Source organism: Ips typographus, linkage group LG9 (assembly GCF_016097725.1).
Source record: "Ips typographus isolate SLU linkage group LG9, UJ_Ityp_2.0, whole genome shotgun sequence".
Lineage (NCBI taxonomy): Eukaryota > Metazoa > Arthropoda > Insecta > Coleoptera > Curculionidae > Ips > Ips typographus.
Genome location: NC_138430.1, coordinates 6614587 through 6629562, shown reverse-complemented (window position 1 = coordinate 6629562; position 14976 = coordinate 6614587). Strand labels below are relative to the sequence as shown.

Genomic DNA, 14976 nt, shown 5'->3' with positions numbered 1-14976 from the left:
GTAATAAATGTCCTATAATCTTAAGAGCATTCCCTGACCTTTCAACAGACTTAAAGTTACATAAATTCGACCTTTAACCTCAAATTAATAAACTAATTGTGATCGAATTTACACGACAGCTGACCAATCACAGGCCTAAAATAATTGCGCAACTTCCTGCATGTAACAAGTTTTTCGGTTTAATTAATTGGGTGACAGTTAAATTTTTGCCGTACATTCGATGAGTTGTCTCGCCTTTTTTTCCGTTTCGACGAAAGGAAATCCATTTTTATCTTTTGGCGACCTTCGCAGCGCGCACAAGGAAATACCTTTGAACGAAAGCACCTCCTAGATTTCTGGCCGGATTCTTTTGTTATATGCAAATCGGACACAGTTATTATAAAGATTCGAATCTGTAGTACCATTTCAATGGGTAATTACAGGTGTTTTAAATGGAGATGCTTTGCACGGGGCATTCCTTTAATTTCTACGATAATAATGTGAAAATTATTATTCTTGCTGGCAGTAAGGTAAACACGTGACTGACCTTAATGCCTTCAACTTTAATTTATAAAAATGCTGTTTATGTTAATTATCTTAATTAAGTGCGCCACTTTTTATTATATTAAGGAACAATTTATAAATTTTAACTTAATTACATAAAAAAAGCAAACATAATTTAGGTACAATAATACTGTTGCTGAGGTAATTGACTGTTGATATCTCCAAGACACTAAAGATGCGGAAGAACATAAAGTGTGGCAAAGAGAGGTCTTGTAAATCACTAAGGCTCGTTCTTCCTTAAATTAGTAATAAATTTACAGTGTTCACTTCAGAGTCATCTTCAAAAGTGTTCTCGTGACTCATTTTAAAAGAACCCCGAGTTGAGAGCTTTTAAAATCAAAAAAACATTTAAAGATTCTCTTGAAGATGAGTCGAAATTTGAGCACAAGGTCCATCCACTCGAATTTGACATGGAAGACCACCAAAAAAAAAAACTTCTTCGAGCGGTAATGTCGTAACCGTGGCCGATACATTATTCAAGGTGCTCGCTAACAAACCGCGACTCCAGAAAAATGTAAGTCAACAAAGCCGCCGGTTTTTGTTGGGTAGTGAAAAACAATAGGTCATGCAACAATAATGATTAAAGCCGGAATCGACTTGAGAAAAAAATAAGTGACATCTCCAAAGTGATTTAATCGAGATTAGATTCCGCGTCAGGGATTTTTTGGGGGAACAGCGACAACGCGGAAACTGTAGATATATAAACCACCTAGGGAAAAGATCAACGTTTGTTAGTCGACGGTTCCACCATAAATATAATATCAATGAAACCGGTGAGTGGTGTTTTTTCCTATCTTTGCTTTTCATGTTTGCTGCGGTTTTAATGTGCCAATGTGTTTGTTAAACGTGGTTTCCAACATGGATTAATCGTGAATATAAATTTATTAATAACTTAAAAAAATAAATGTTTTTTACTTTTGGTGAGTCGATGCATTAACATTTTTCCTACAGTTGTACAGGCCAAGATTTAAACTTGGTTTCCATTACCTTGCTTCCACTTACCAAAAGTCTAATACATATGTAGCCATTATTCATTCAACACTTTTTATTATTAAGAATTGTTCATACATAATCTAACCACCAAATCATTTAACCTACAAAAGTAGAAGGAAAAGGAATTGAAAAAGCAAACAGAGATTTGAACTAATTTTAGCTCGTGTATGATACAATAAAACCTGCTAATTAATTTCCTAAATGACTGTAATACAATGACAGTCATAGATTTTGCTTTGATAATTTTATTAAAAAAGACATATAAAGATATTCACTCTCGATTGACCTTGATTATTTTTTTCCAGTTGTCGTCGATTTAAATAAATTCCATTAGGAAACTTAATAGAGTTGATTAATGATAGACCGAAGATCATATAAAACGTTCACCTTGACATCCTGACCACATTTGAATATTATAATATCACAAAAAAGTCTCACCGATATTTTATTATTGTTGCATAATCACTGGACATCCAAAAGAACATCTTTAAAATTGTTAATGATGAAATTTAATTGCTCAACTCTTCTCTGTGTAGGTGTCAGTCAAATTATTGTAGTTTGATATGTGCAGTGATGTTCAATCCCCAATTTAGGAGATTTGTAATTTTAGTTGCTCAATTTGGTCGTTAAGTTAATGATTTTGGCGTATTATTTAATAAAGTCAGAGGTAACCTAATAACATTTAAAACCTTTTGCTAATTATTAACCTCGGGGCCAATTACGTCAGGATGGAAGATAGCAGCTATAGGGACTTTTTCCGTCAATAAAAGGAAAAACCCACAAATTACTGTATAATTTTTTTAGGCGGATGTTGAGGAGCTTATTCTTATTCGCAAATTTTAAACGCTTGACTACTTCGATGTTTTTTTTCTAATAGAAGTGTAAAATGCAGTTTAAAACTGACAATCATTTGTAATTACTTGGTTGAAGTGACGAGTTGTTTACATACAAACGCATACTACATAAATCGACACCCACTCATTCATGAATGTGACCTGATCAATTACTTTCGAAGATAATCGACAATCATTATACAGGGTAGCCCATCAATGCTTATGCTATCTTAAAATCGAGGTCACTTTTTTGAAAAACTGTTTTAAGAGTAGACATTTTGATCATAAATCTTCATTATTTCTGGGTTAAAATATGAGAGTAGTTTTAATTAATTAAATTAGTTTATTTTGCTTCGCTGATTATTTCAGATTTATTCTATTATTAGGTTATTCTTATATTGGCCCTTTTCGGGTTAACAAGGGCAAGACCGCAGTTCCAGGTCGCGCCTGCTTTCAGGCCTGTGGCCAGGGCCCCTTTGGCCACCATTTTAAAATACAACGCCAACTTAGGACTACCCACTGGATTTACTTATGCGTAAGTACTTTTTTTTTCGGTAATTGGTAAATAATTCCTAACTTTCTCAGCTTTCTTGTGATTACTTGATTGACGATGGCTGGGTAATTTAAAAGCTATTTTGAGAAGTCATTTAGCGCTTACGCAAGTCAATGAATTCATCATGCTTCCCACACATTAAGGTGTTTAATCTTCTATTTTCTTGTGAACCAGTTTTAAATAAAATTATATGAAAACATCACCTTGCACTTTCGTACCAATATAACGCCAATTAACGGCGGAGATGCAGTTTTCCTACGAGTAATTAAAGTGCAGTTTGATGAAAAATGGAAAAACCAAGGACGCATTGTAAAGAATTAGCAGATTTGCATTAATAAACAAGCCAAAATTTCCCGTAGTACTGAAACTCATTAACTAAGCCTTTATCGATTTCTAGGGTGGAAACAAGTAACGGCATTAATACGGCAGTGATTGGAGACATAAAGAATGCAGGCACCAAAGACGAATCTCTAGCAGTTGAGGGTCAATACTCTTACGTTGGGGATGATGGACAAACGTACAGTGTCCACTACACCGCCGACGAAAACGGTTTCCAACCGGCTGGACAGCACATACCACCCGCGGCCAGCACCAGGAAATTGGGAATACCATCGGCGGCGCTGGCGTCCCTGGCTGGTGGCGGTTTAGGTTAACCCCATTCGACTTCAACACCCAAAATAATATTAAAAATGCTCCTAAGTGCATTACAGTCCACTCACTGCCCATATTCTTTTCCGTTCAAAAACCGTTTTTGATGTGATAGTGGTGTATAATAAACTTGTATAGTAATTTTATTGTAAGTACCAATAAGTGTGTATTCCTATAAAACACAAATTGAAGTGTATGTATTTGTTATGTTTAATAATAAAAATAAAAGAAGCTTTTCCAATTTGATACTGTATTCAATTGTGGCTTAAAGTAGTGTATACCTATATAAGTGATCACTATAGTATGTCTTTTATCTATACTTGTTGACTTTATGGTGACAGTCAGTGTGAAGCTTATCATTGAATTGAAGAAACAATAAAATTTAGAACAAAAATTAACTGGGGTAGCAACTTTTTTAGGTTTATGAATATGTATTAGGTTAAAACGTCAAGCATTGCTGACGGCCAATGTATTATGAATTTAGTAACCTCCAACTATACTAATAAGAGGTAAATTAAAAACTGATTTGCTTAAAAATTAATCCATATAGGTATTTGATTTGGCCTTAAGATTCATCTTAATACGTTTATTCAATACCAATTGTACTTCTGTATGTAAAGGTGAGTTAAACTATGTAAAAAAACTTATTAAGAAAAAATAAAAATTGACATTTAATAACTTTAATACAATTAGGAAAGTACTTTAAAATCTCTAACTAGTAAAATTTTGATGTTGCCTCTCTTGTAGTATGTAGTAACTAAACTGATAAAACAATTAACAAATTTATTGATCAACTAACATTTATTATCTTATTATGGTAATCATATGGCTTTAAATGAAATTAAAATTGTCCCCAAGTGTACAAGAACTTGTTTCAAGATATTTTTATGTTTTAAGTAACATCTTCAAGTGGACGACCTTCGCAGAACGCTGACCACCCTTGCCAAGTTATAATAATTGACTCTCCGCGTTTGCTGGTAATCATTTCGTATCAAGTAGTGCCCAAAGATGCAGTACCCTCTAGTGATTTTAGTGACTTGTTTATTAGGTTTTGCCGTTGGGAGCCCTGTAGCTAAACTGATACGCTATTCAGATGATCGAGATTTGAATAAATATAGTTATGAGTAAGTATTATAGTACAATTATTGATGTGACCGCTGATGGTAGAACTTAATCCTGATATTTCAGTTTTGAAACTGATAATGGAATTTCCCGGTCAGAAAGTGGTGAAATCAAAACAGGAAACAACGAAGAAGTACTCTCAGTGAGTGGTTCGTACAAATATTCTGAAGATGGGAAAACCTACATAGTAACCTACACCGCAGACGAAAATGGGTATCGTCCAATGTTCCGTATTGATGAAGCTTCACTACCATCACTAGGAATTGGTGGTGCTGTTTTAGCTTCTTTAGCTGGTGGCGGTCTTGGCTAAACTGTCTTTTATTTTTATGTCAATATATTTAGTTTGTCTGCCTTAGCTACAATGACATAGAAATGTTTAAGAGTGGGCGTTTGTGTTTTACTGTATTACTATTCCTCATTTACCTAAAAGAAAAAATAAGAACTACCAAAAAAATCACTTGTGCTTCTGTATGTAAAGGTGAATTTAATACTCTGTATGTCGAGAACGAGGAAAAAACTTATTAAGAATACTAAAAATGGCCAGTTAACCTTACAATTAAGAGACTAAGGAGGACCTCAAAGTGTGACTATATGAATATGAGTCCTTAACTAATTGAATAATTAAAAATCTGATCTTGCCTCTTGTAGCAGTAACCAAAACGACAAAAACAAATGTATTGATCAATTAAAACAAATACCTAACAATTTTATTGTTCGATTAACACTTATTTATTATTGTAATCATCTTAGATTTAAATAAAATCAAAATTGTCCCCAAATGTACGTTACTTGTTTCAATATATTTTTATATTTTAATCATTTCGTATGGGTAAATCTACATAGTAACCTACACAGCAAATAAAAATGGGTATATCGTCCAATTGAGGAAACTTATACACCAGAACCACCACTACCACGACCACCAAAACCAATAGGACTACCACCATCACAACGAATTGGTTTATTTTCTTTACTTGGTGGCGATCTTAGCTAAACCATCTAATCTATGATCATGATATATTGTCTCAGTCTTAGCTAAAATACCTAAATTTTTACATTTAAACTTTTTAAGAATGGTGCTTGTGTGTTTTACTGTTCATCCACCTAAAAATTAAAATAAAGTACAAGACTATCGCAAATCTGCTATACATAATACGTAAATCAGCACAAGAATGTTGATTAAGTGCAGAAAGATCAAGGCAGGCCTGAGATGATGAGAATTTTAATATGCGAATATTTTAACTTTTTTTATAGGTATACGTGCATAATATGATAACAAGAATATTTTTACTTAATCGAATTGCATCAATCAGGGTGTATAAAACTAACCTTTATATTAATACAAAATAAAAATTACTAAAAGGGAAATTTAAAGAAATACCCATTTTAGAGAAACTAACTATTGCACAAACCCTACAAAAGACGAGAACTACATAATAGCCAAGAAGTTTATCGTACTTAATACACTAATAACACGAATTGCGGCATCTTTTCTTTAGAAATGACAATGTTCCTAAACACAATCAAAAACCGTGATGGATTCTGGTGTCACGTATATATTTGCCTAACACAAATGGTTGCTCAAGAATTTGTTCGGTTATATAAGGGAATTTTCGCTCATCTGCCGCCAAGAAGTTGAGTGATAATTGATATTCATCTCGACCATCAATTATTGTGTTCGAGATGAATGTGATTTGTTAAGATTAGACGCGTATACACAATCTACATTCGATTTCTTAACAAAAGTATTTTCTCCTTTTGGTACAGTAGAAATTTAAATGGCAAAAGTTTTTGAGGTGCTTCAGATGATTATCCAAAAAGTCTCATTAAGAGACATCTTGGTGAACGTTTACTTCTTATCCTTATCCACTAAGTTTTTACTCTGGAAAGTAAATCACTACATTTGATTTAACCTAGTGTTTACTTTTTTGTCAGTGAGGATCCTAATTACAATAAACACTTGTCGCCTAAAGCAACCAGGTTCCAATTAAGACCCAGCTATTCTTGAACACCGTACCACCAAGTATCAAACTACGGCCCTGTACAAGAAAAAGAAGAGTGTTTCCAATTATTAATTTATGTTAAATGTTAGTAGGATAAGGCAGTAAAATTGGCGTATGCACAATTCATCGAGATCGACAGTTTGTTACTTAACCAGACATGCTAATAGCGATGATTAACCGTGAATTGCTCCCTTTAATTGTTAATTAGTTGGATGATGTTCAGTATGTCCTACTTTAGCTTCAGGTAACGAGGTTATTTTGTGGATGTCCCTTTAGTTATATAATATTCAATTATCTATTTGTTAACCCAATTTTTGATACAGCAACCCTAAATTGATAGGGGCTTGGTAAAGGAATGCCGTAATTCGATTTGCATATAATTTACACTATCATTTCCAAGAATGAAAACAATACGAACGATGACACTAGAGAACATTATTAAATCGCGATGTAATGACCTACAGTTTCGCAACCACTATAAAACCCGTAAATGCATCATTTTTTCCTCATCGGGAACGAAATGTTAAACCACGGCCTTCAGGAGGAGTGAATTAACATTACAACTGGTTTTTTTCCTTCTTGGAGAAGAAGACGCCGATATCTAAATGTGATCTTCGTAGGAATGGGTGTCCCCGACGATGATGACTTTTACGAATGATTTATGTTGACAAAATGAAAAACTAGAGTGAACGGAGGTTTCTAAAGGTCTTTCTTATCTTTTAATAGTTTGGAAAATAACCGAAAAGAATCAATCAACAATGCAGTAAAAAGAGTTAGTTATTTTTTATTTTTTTTAAGTTTCTTTTCTATACTGATAAGTTCTAAAGTATTGAAAGGTGTTGCACCTCATTAAACCATTAATTTCAGAACCATCCTGTATACAATATAAAAAGTAACAAGGATTTGAAGACAGCCAAGAAGTCTGTAAACTTTTTATCAAAATTAATTTGTGTGAACTTTAGAAACAAATTATTGTGTTTATGTCATGTGTATCCAGAGATATTTGTTTAAACTTTTAGTGATTACGACCATAGTAATGGTGTTATCAATGCACTGATCATAAATATAATCATTACCTATTTAATTATCTAAGTACCAAATAATTAAAACGACGTAACCACTAACCTAACGCAATACATCAACGATATTTACTTGCGACTGCCGGCACCGAAGATGCAGCCGGTGGTACTTGCATACTTTTTACACTTTGAACTTTTACCGGTACCAAAATACTCGGTACTCATAATAGGAAGAGGGGTAAATGTCAATTGCTCTATGGCGTTTGTTGTCCGGGTATAAAAGCTAACATGCGTGCCGGTTAAAAAACAGTCGTCCAGATCGCTCTGTCCCTTATAACAACTAATTAGAATTGTGATTAACTCACCCCTGTCCAATATGAAATCGGTGAGTGTGTGATTAAGTGTGTCCAGTGATTTTGTTTTTATAATTCAGGACTGTGGTATTAATTTTTTTAAATAGTTTGTAGTTTTGTTTGCTGTTTTGGCCGTGGCCGTGGCTGCTCCTCAAGTCAATCCAGCCGATGTTTTTGAAACGGCCCAAGTTTTGAAATATGACAGTGACAATGCTGGAATTGATGGATACAATTTTGCGTGAGTACCAAAAAGAAAACTGAAAAATTCATATTATATAAAACTGTGTTCTGTAAACCCTGTGTTCTTCACCGTGGACACTTGGCATTACCCGCTAATACAAAAAACTGTTTAATTTTCAGATTTGAAACCAGCAATGGAATTTCTCAGCAAGAACAAGGCACTCTTCAGAATGCCGGCTCCGAAAACGAAGTAATGCAAGTTAGAGGCAGTTTCAGTTTTACGGGGGCCGATGGGGTAGTTTACACCGTCACTTACATTGCGGACGAGAACGGTTTTCAACCTCAAGGAGCGCACCTACCATCCAAATAATAACTAAAGAACTAAACTTTAAAAAAATACTCTCAGTGTGATTTATGTAGTTTTAAGAATACTGGATGTAAATTTTGTAACGAAGAGTTTTCTCCATTTTTGGAGATCATATGTTTCTATTTATTTGGGTCACTCATTATTGTGTATATAATTTTTTTTAAAATAAACTGAATAATGTAAATTTTTTTGACTTATTTCTGTATTAACAAAATGGAAAGTAAATTGAGTAGTAATTAAGGTCAACACATACACTAACTTTAAGATAAATGAAACATTTCCATTAATATTCATTGCTCGTAAATTAGTAAAAAACTAAATTATATTGAATAATACATTGGTACACATGCATGAGACAAAGGCCGGGCAGATGAGCAGGTGATGTCGAAATTAAAAGTAAAAAGGACAAGGATGCGCTATTATATTTTAATGATGCTTCTGAAATAACATCACGAAGCTGCCGAGTACACTATTAATCGTCTTTTGTATTGAATTATTTTCCTATTAATATGCCACAGCAAAAACTAGTTAAAATAAGAATGAAATGAATTTTATTGTTCCTCTACAGGGGGAAATATAACTGAAATAAAAATGTTCCAAAAAGATAACAGAAGAAATTTAGGTATAGTAAAGGTAAAACGTCGCAGATTTGCATGTATCGGACATTTTAAGCAAGTTAACTCACTAAATATCCGCGAGTTAATTGGAGTGACATCAGAATGGTTAATGTCTCTCAGACTCTATATTCTTCCTATTAAGTCAACTCGATTTTATAATAGTTCTATACAATACCCCTCGTAGTATTTACATTTAAATTGCAAATTTTCACATTAATCGTATAAAAAGATACGTTTTCTTCAACCAAAACGGGTTAGAGTGAGAGCATCAATTTTATTAATCAAATTTGACTAAAAATCCGGATTATCAATGTTGCATAATTAAAAAGTAGGGGTCTGAAATCAAGAGATATAAAAGCCAAAAATTCGTATTTTTATAATCATCAATAATTCATCTCAACAACAGAGTTGACTTTAAAATTCAATCGTCATGAAAACTGTTAAGTGTTCTAAATTTTAACTTTTTATTGGTATTAACTGAGTTTTTGTGCAGGTCTTTGCATTGTTGGCTCTCGTAGCTGTAGCTGTAGCTGGCCCAATAAACCCCGAACAAAACGCAATTGTTTTGAAAAACGACAGTGACAACATAGGACTGGACAACTACAGATATGAGTAAGTGTGGATAGTGTGACTAACTGACTTATATGAACGCACTTTTAAAGGTACGAAACCAGCAACGGAATAGCCGCCAACGAAGAAGGACAACTGACCAATGCCGGATCAGAAGCCGAAGCTATAGCTGTCCGTGGAAGTTTCCAATATGTCGGTCCAGATGGCGTTACTTACAGTGTCAACTACATCGCTGACGAAAATGGTTTCCGACCCTATGGAGCGCATTTACCAGTTGGACCTGCCTAATTTATATCTAGATGAATAAATAATATATGAAAATGATATTGACGTAGATTTTGTTTGCCATAATTTGATCAAATCCTATAAGATATGAAACCAATAAAGGTAACTGAAGAACTAGGGAAAAAACAAGAATTCAATCCAGAATGAGAATTTTCCAATTAGAGACAAATTATACATTTTTGAAAGGTTTTAGAAAAAATTCAGGTCAGTTCACCACGTGACTAGTTAACTTTTAAGCCTCTGAGTTAGTTGAACTGTGAAAAGAGAACGTTAAATTTAGAACAAATCCATGTAGACATTTCCTATACCTAACTTCAACCGTTTCTGACTTATTAAGGGCCGATTGCACCGACATATTTAAGGGCACCCCTAGGCTAGGATTTAATTTGACTTTGACATTTTGCACATGATCTGTCATAGTCAAATTACAACTTAGCCTAGGTGAACCTTAGGGTGCTTTTAATTACATCGGTGCAATCCGCCATACAGTTTTTCCTTTTTTGGTCATAATGACTAGTTGTCGATTCCATAACTACAACATGTTGTGACAGATATTTGTCAAATTCAAGTCTGGTTCAAACTTAACACAAGCAGGTGTCCGTTTTCAGATTAGTATGCAGTACGATTTTATACGCACTTTAAGGAAAAACTGTTGATAAATCAGAAACGGTTGAAGTTAATTACAGGAAGAGTATACATAGAATTGTTCTACATTTAATGTTCTTTTATTACAAAAAAACGAGCTTCTGGCAGTTTTTCTATCTATCCGACTTAAAGGTAAATATTGACCACCCTGTCTTTGAACTTTTCAACCATGTGGTATTGTCTAACTGAGAACAAAAGGTCACATAAGCAAACCTTTCAGAACTTAAGAATTTAATTAATGTTTAGACTATCTTCTACTTTTTTGAAATATCTAAGAAACGGTGCAAGATAGGTATAGGGAAGTATAAATATTAATTACTAGCCTTCTTGCGAGGAATTCAAAAATGAGATTAGAAAAAGGGTGTTCCATTTGAAAATCAAAAGTTGGTGTTCTTTCCGACTGATCTGACAACACCGCAAAGTTCAAAATATTTTAGATAGAGTTTGGAGTTATCTAGATACTTCCAATATACCATCAGCGTGAATCACCCTCTATACCCATGAAATTTATCATCACAGACGAGCTTACCTAAATTCCTAGTTCTTATTGCAACTGACCTTATCAGACATCATCATTTCACTTCTGATAGTCTCGTTACCTTAAAACAGACAAAATTTACATAACCGAAATGTCAATGGGAAGCCGAAAAATTTCAATGTTACGCCTATTACTTAACGTTCATATACATACACAATAAAGCGCAAACAAAAATGTGTAATACACAGTTTGGGCATCTTGTCTCATTAAGTAACAACCTCTAAAATATTTATTAATCCGTGCTAAAGGTTAATCATCGAAAAGAAACTACCGAAAAATATCTGTGTCTAAGCCTGATGGTAGGGGTGAAGACGATTCCCCGTTATAAGTACAATCAATCCTCCATGATTAGCATCAGTTGTTTGATAATCAGTATCACTGAAAAATCAAGAGAAAAATCATCAAAATGAAATTCGTAAGTACAATCTTGTTCTATTTATTCTTCAGTTATTGATTTATTTAATTATTATGCAGTTTGTTGCTTTTGCTGTTCTTATTGCTGTTGCCGTTGCCGCACCCCCTTCCAACCCTGACGCCGATGCTCGGGTGTTGAGATACGATAATGACAATATTGGAGTGGATGGTTACAACTGGGCGTAAGTAATACAAATTGAACTGCACTATGAAAAAGAGATTGCTAATGATGACGGTGTTCTCTGCATAATGCATATGATTAATTGTCAAAACTTCTAGGGTGGAAACCAGCAATGGAATTTCCCAACAAGAACAGGCCCAAGTGATCAACGCCGGTTCTGAAGCTGAATCTTTGGCGGTACGTGGCGAATACCAGTACACCGGTCCAGATGGAGTCGTCTACAGAGTGATTTACGTCGCTGACGAAAATGGTTTCCAACCCCAAGGTGCTCACTTACCAGTGGCTTAATAACTGTTTTTATTTTTGTTAAATTTTGTAAATAAAATGGATAAAGGCTGTGTTGAATTTGTTAGTTTTACTTCGGTCATAAATTGATTATTATAGGATGACGCAGTGTGAAATCACGCTTCTTGGTATCAACAATTAAATTTGTTTATGCATAAGCCTTTATGTAACTACCATTTTACTAACATATGCAAATCCTCAAGTAACCCAATATTGAAATTCTGCGTCGTTATACCCTATGCAGATTTCGGAATCCTATTACATAATGACAGGTCAAATGTCAGTCAGTGTTACCGACTTCAACAATATAATTCCACTTAAAGTAGATTTACAAGCATCTTCACCTCAAATTCTCCTATATTGAAAAAATCTTTTTTCTGCATATCACGTTTTTGTCTATTACCACTTAATTACTATTGCTAAACTACATGTGTTGTATAAGTTTTATTTATTGGGATGATGATCTACGAGCTCATCTTTGACACATTAACCTTTTAAAATCCAACGTCCGCGATAGACTCAAAATTTTAAAGTCTAGCTGTCCCAACGTGTAATTTTCGTAAAATTTATTTTTTTTATAGTGATGACATAATATGTCATCGCCCACAACTCTTTCCTTCTGCATTCTTCTTTAAGAAGATAAATAGACAAAAGTATCGTCATCTTTGTCGTGTGAAGGTCGCATCCTACTTACCTTGATTCGTCGGTCTTCACTTTCCTTTTCATCATTCAGTAGTATACTCGTACATGTCTGACCGGATCAACACAATGCATCTTCTGCAGCGTGATTTCTTTTCTGTTTTTCCTAATCCTCCTTACGAATGTTGCTTTCTTTGTTTTCGCATAAGGACCTACAAAACATTGCATTTTATATAACACGTGTTTGATGATTATTGGTTAAGAGGTATTTTTGTTAGGGGTACTAATTCCGTATTTGGAACAAAACAATAATATTACAAAACTAGCAATTAACTATTGACCTTAAAATCAGCAAATTTCTCCGCCGGCTAAATTATGTATATGTATTTCTTTATGCAGCAAAAGGGATTTTCAAGGCTTTAGCGCATCCTTTTCATTGACATTTAAAGATTAAACATATCACGTGAGAATTTTTGCATAATTGAGTTAGTCTTGTTCGAAATTCCTAAACCAACCTTGATTTATACGGATTCAATTAAGTCGAGCGAAAATTTCATGCAATTTTCTTTTGTATCTTGTGTTAAACTGGCTGTTTATGAAATTTGGTGTTAAATAATTAAATAAAAAAAATATTAAACCAAATTAATAGATTAATGACTAAAAGTATCACTTAAGAATCACCTAAACACCAACTGAATGCGGTAATTACAAGGTGCTACACTGTTACTATCTGAGATATTTAAATAAAACGTAACTTGTTAAACTTCTTGAATCTACAAGCTAATTTCGGTAATATGAAGTTTTAAAATGACAACTTTAGGTTTATTGATTGTGTAGTTTTCTTGACACTTGGTGGATGTAACTGAACGATATAATACTTTGACATAATACCTAATACATCGATGCATTGACACCCCTAATTGATACATTTGAATTATCGATATTTTCAGGTTCATTGCTCAACAATTCAGCAAGAAAAATCAACTTACAATACTTCTACAGTTTTATTCCATTTTATACAGAATATATAATATTTAAATTTTATTTGAGGAAAGTAGACAATCTTGGTGGGTGTCCAAACTAGCACATTAATCGATTACCTAAGAGGTTACACCAAAGTCAACCTCTCATATTTTTAATTTGTAGACCTGGACAAATTTTAATTTTTAAACTATTTAAACTTCATATCAACTTCCGGAAAATATCTAAAGCATCAGGAATATTGGTCAGAAGCATATCAGAAGTAATTCAAAATTTCCTAAACATTGAATTGTTTTAAAATCAATCAGGTCGTGGATTGCAAAACAGAAAAATTTAAATTTTGGTATTATAAAAGTCACAATTTTGCATATAATTCCACTTAAACGTATAAAAGCACAAGTGGTTGGAGCCAAGAGCATCAGTTGTCAATTTGCCTAAAACAGAACAACATCCACCGCCAACATGAAAGTTGTAAGTGTTCAACAATTTTTTACCACTTTCCCCTATTATCTAATTGCTGAATTTTCGACAGTGTATTAGCACTTTGAATCCATTATATTAACTATATTATCGACACATTGACTAAATTTGCATGTTATCTTTTAGATTATTGCATTCTCTTGCCTTATCCTTGTGGTATCTGCTTTCACACCCTTACGCTCTGGTTTGCGAGACGCTGATGCTGTAACAACGAGTCCAACACGTTTTGACAATATTGGACTTGACAACTACAATTACGGGTACGTTATAACTAGTTATTAATTTTTTGATAGAATATCCTAAATTATTCTGTTGACAGATACGATACTAGTAACGGAATTTCTGCTGATGAACAAGGTGAAGTGGCAAATGCCGGAACTGAAGATGAAGCATTAAGGGTGAGGGGCTCATACCGGTATACCGGTCCAGACGGTGTAGTCTACAGTGTGGTTTATGTTGCTGATGAAAACGGCTTCCAACCTCAAGGTGCCCATTTACCAGTAGCTTAATACGTCTAGTAGGAAAATTGTATAAATAAATCGAATTTAATGGAAATATTGTTTCTCTGCCCATATCTCTACTCAAAGACTTAACTAAAAGAGTATAGTGCGCCCTCTATACACTACTTATAGAACGTCCTGAGATTAAAACTTTACTAAATCAATACTTTAATGCGCCTATAGCAAAAAATCATCGATATGAAGATTGGTGAAAGTGTTAGGTATCA

The 14976-nt window shown here is 33.8% G+C and overlaps 6 protein-coding genes across 6 annotated transcripts; all 6 read left to right on the top strand.

The window, feature by feature from the left end:
• The first annotated feature begins 1157 nt into the window (after nt 1-1157).
• Nucleotides 1158-3816, top strand: LOC145733987 (cuticle protein CP14.6-like). The gene is made up of 3 exons (XM_081987036.1): nt 1158-1316; nt 2756-2904; nt 3320-3816. Exons 1-3 carry the CDS (start codon nt 1308-1310, stop codon nt 3573-3575), a joined length of 414 nt encoding a protein of 137 aa, XP_081843162.1. The 5' UTR covers nt 1158-1307; the 3' UTR covers nt 3576-3816.
• A 697-nt stretch (nt 3817-4513) lies between these two features.
• On the top strand, nt 4514-5079 carry LOC145733991 (endocuticle structural glycoprotein ABD-5-like). The gene is made up of 2 exons (XM_081987040.1): nt 4514-4694; nt 4759-5079. Exons 1-2 carry the CDS (start codon nt 4579-4581, stop codon nt 5000-5002), a joined length of 360 nt encoding a protein of 119 aa, XP_081843166.1. The 5' UTR covers nt 4514-4578; the 3' UTR covers nt 5003-5079.
• A 2863-nt stretch (nt 5080-7942) lies between these two features.
• On the top strand, nt 7943-8798 carry LOC145733590 (flexible cuticle protein 12-like). The gene is made up of 3 exons (XM_081986489.1): nt 7943-8099; nt 8175-8305; nt 8428-8798. Exons 1-3 carry the CDS (start codon nt 8091-8093, stop codon nt 8615-8617), a joined length of 330 nt encoding a protein of 109 aa, XP_081842615.1. The 5' UTR covers nt 7943-8090; the 3' UTR covers nt 8618-8798.
• A 715-nt stretch (nt 8799-9513) lies between these two features.
• On the top strand, nt 9514-10125 carry LOC145733591 (cuticle protein CP14.6-like). The gene is made up of 3 exons (XM_081986490.1): nt 9514-9670; nt 9725-9843; nt 9894-10125. The coding sequence occupies exons 1-3, from the start codon at nt 9662-9664 to the stop codon at nt 10087-10089; spliced, it is 324 nt and encodes a 107-aa protein (XP_081842616.1). The 5' UTR covers nt 9514-9661; the 3' UTR covers nt 10090-10125.
• Nucleotides 10126-11525: 1400 nt separating this feature from the next.
• Nucleotides 11526-12209, top strand: LOC145733993 (cuticle protein CP14.6-like). The gene is made up of 3 exons (XM_081987043.1): nt 11526-11684; nt 11744-11865; nt 11963-12209. Exons 1-3 carry the CDS (start codon nt 11676-11678, stop codon nt 12150-12152), a joined length of 321 nt encoding a protein of 106 aa, XP_081843169.1. The 5' UTR covers nt 11526-11675; the 3' UTR covers nt 12153-12209.
• Nucleotides 12210-14101: 1892 nt separating this feature from the next.
• LOC145733992 (cuticle protein CP14.6-like) lies at nt 14102-14804 on the top strand. The gene is made up of 3 exons (XM_081987041.1): nt 14102-14240; nt 14376-14509; nt 14569-14804. The coding sequence occupies exons 1-3, from the start codon at nt 14232-14234 to the stop codon at nt 14756-14758; spliced, it is 333 nt and encodes a 110-aa protein (XP_081843167.1). The 5' UTR covers nt 14102-14231; the 3' UTR covers nt 14759-14804.
• The last annotated feature ends 172 nt before the right edge of the window (nt 14805-14976 follow it).

Excerpts from the sequence above, each read along its gene's own strand:
- LOC145733987 (XM_081987036.1), top strand. Across the intron at positions 2,905-3,319 it reads CCCACTGGATTTACTTATGC|GGTGGAAACAAGTAACGGCA; the intron begins GTAAGTACTTTT and ends ATCGATTTCTAG.
- LOC145733991 (XM_081987040.1), top strand. The coding sequence starts at position 4,579 with ATGCAGTACCCTCTAGTGATTTTAGTGACTTGTTTATTAGGTTTTGCC. Across the intron at positions 4,695-4,758 it reads TTGAATAAATATAGTTATGA|TTTTGAAACTGATAATGGAA; the intron begins GTAAGTATTATA and ends CTGATATTTCAG.
- LOC145733590 (XM_081986489.1), top strand. Across the intron at positions 8,306-8,427 it reads ATTGATGGATACAATTTTGC|ATTTGAAACCAGCAATGGAA; the intron begins GTGAGTACCAAA and ends TTTAATTTTCAG.
- LOC145733591 (XM_081986490.1), top strand. Across the intron at positions 9,844-9,893 it reads CTGGACAACTACAGATATGA|GTACGAAACCAGCAACGGAA; the intron begins GTAAGTGTGGAT and ends GCACTTTTAAAG.
- LOC145733993 (XM_081987043.1), top strand. Across the intron at positions 11,866-11,962 it reads GTGGATGGTTACAACTGGGC|GGTGGAAACCAGCAATGGAA; the intron begins GTAAGTAATACA and ends CAAAACTTCTAG.
- LOC145733992 (XM_081987041.1), top strand. Across the intron at positions 14,510-14,568 it reads CTTGACAACTACAATTACGG|ATACGATACTAGTAACGGAA; the intron begins GTACGTTATAAC and ends TTCTGTTGACAG.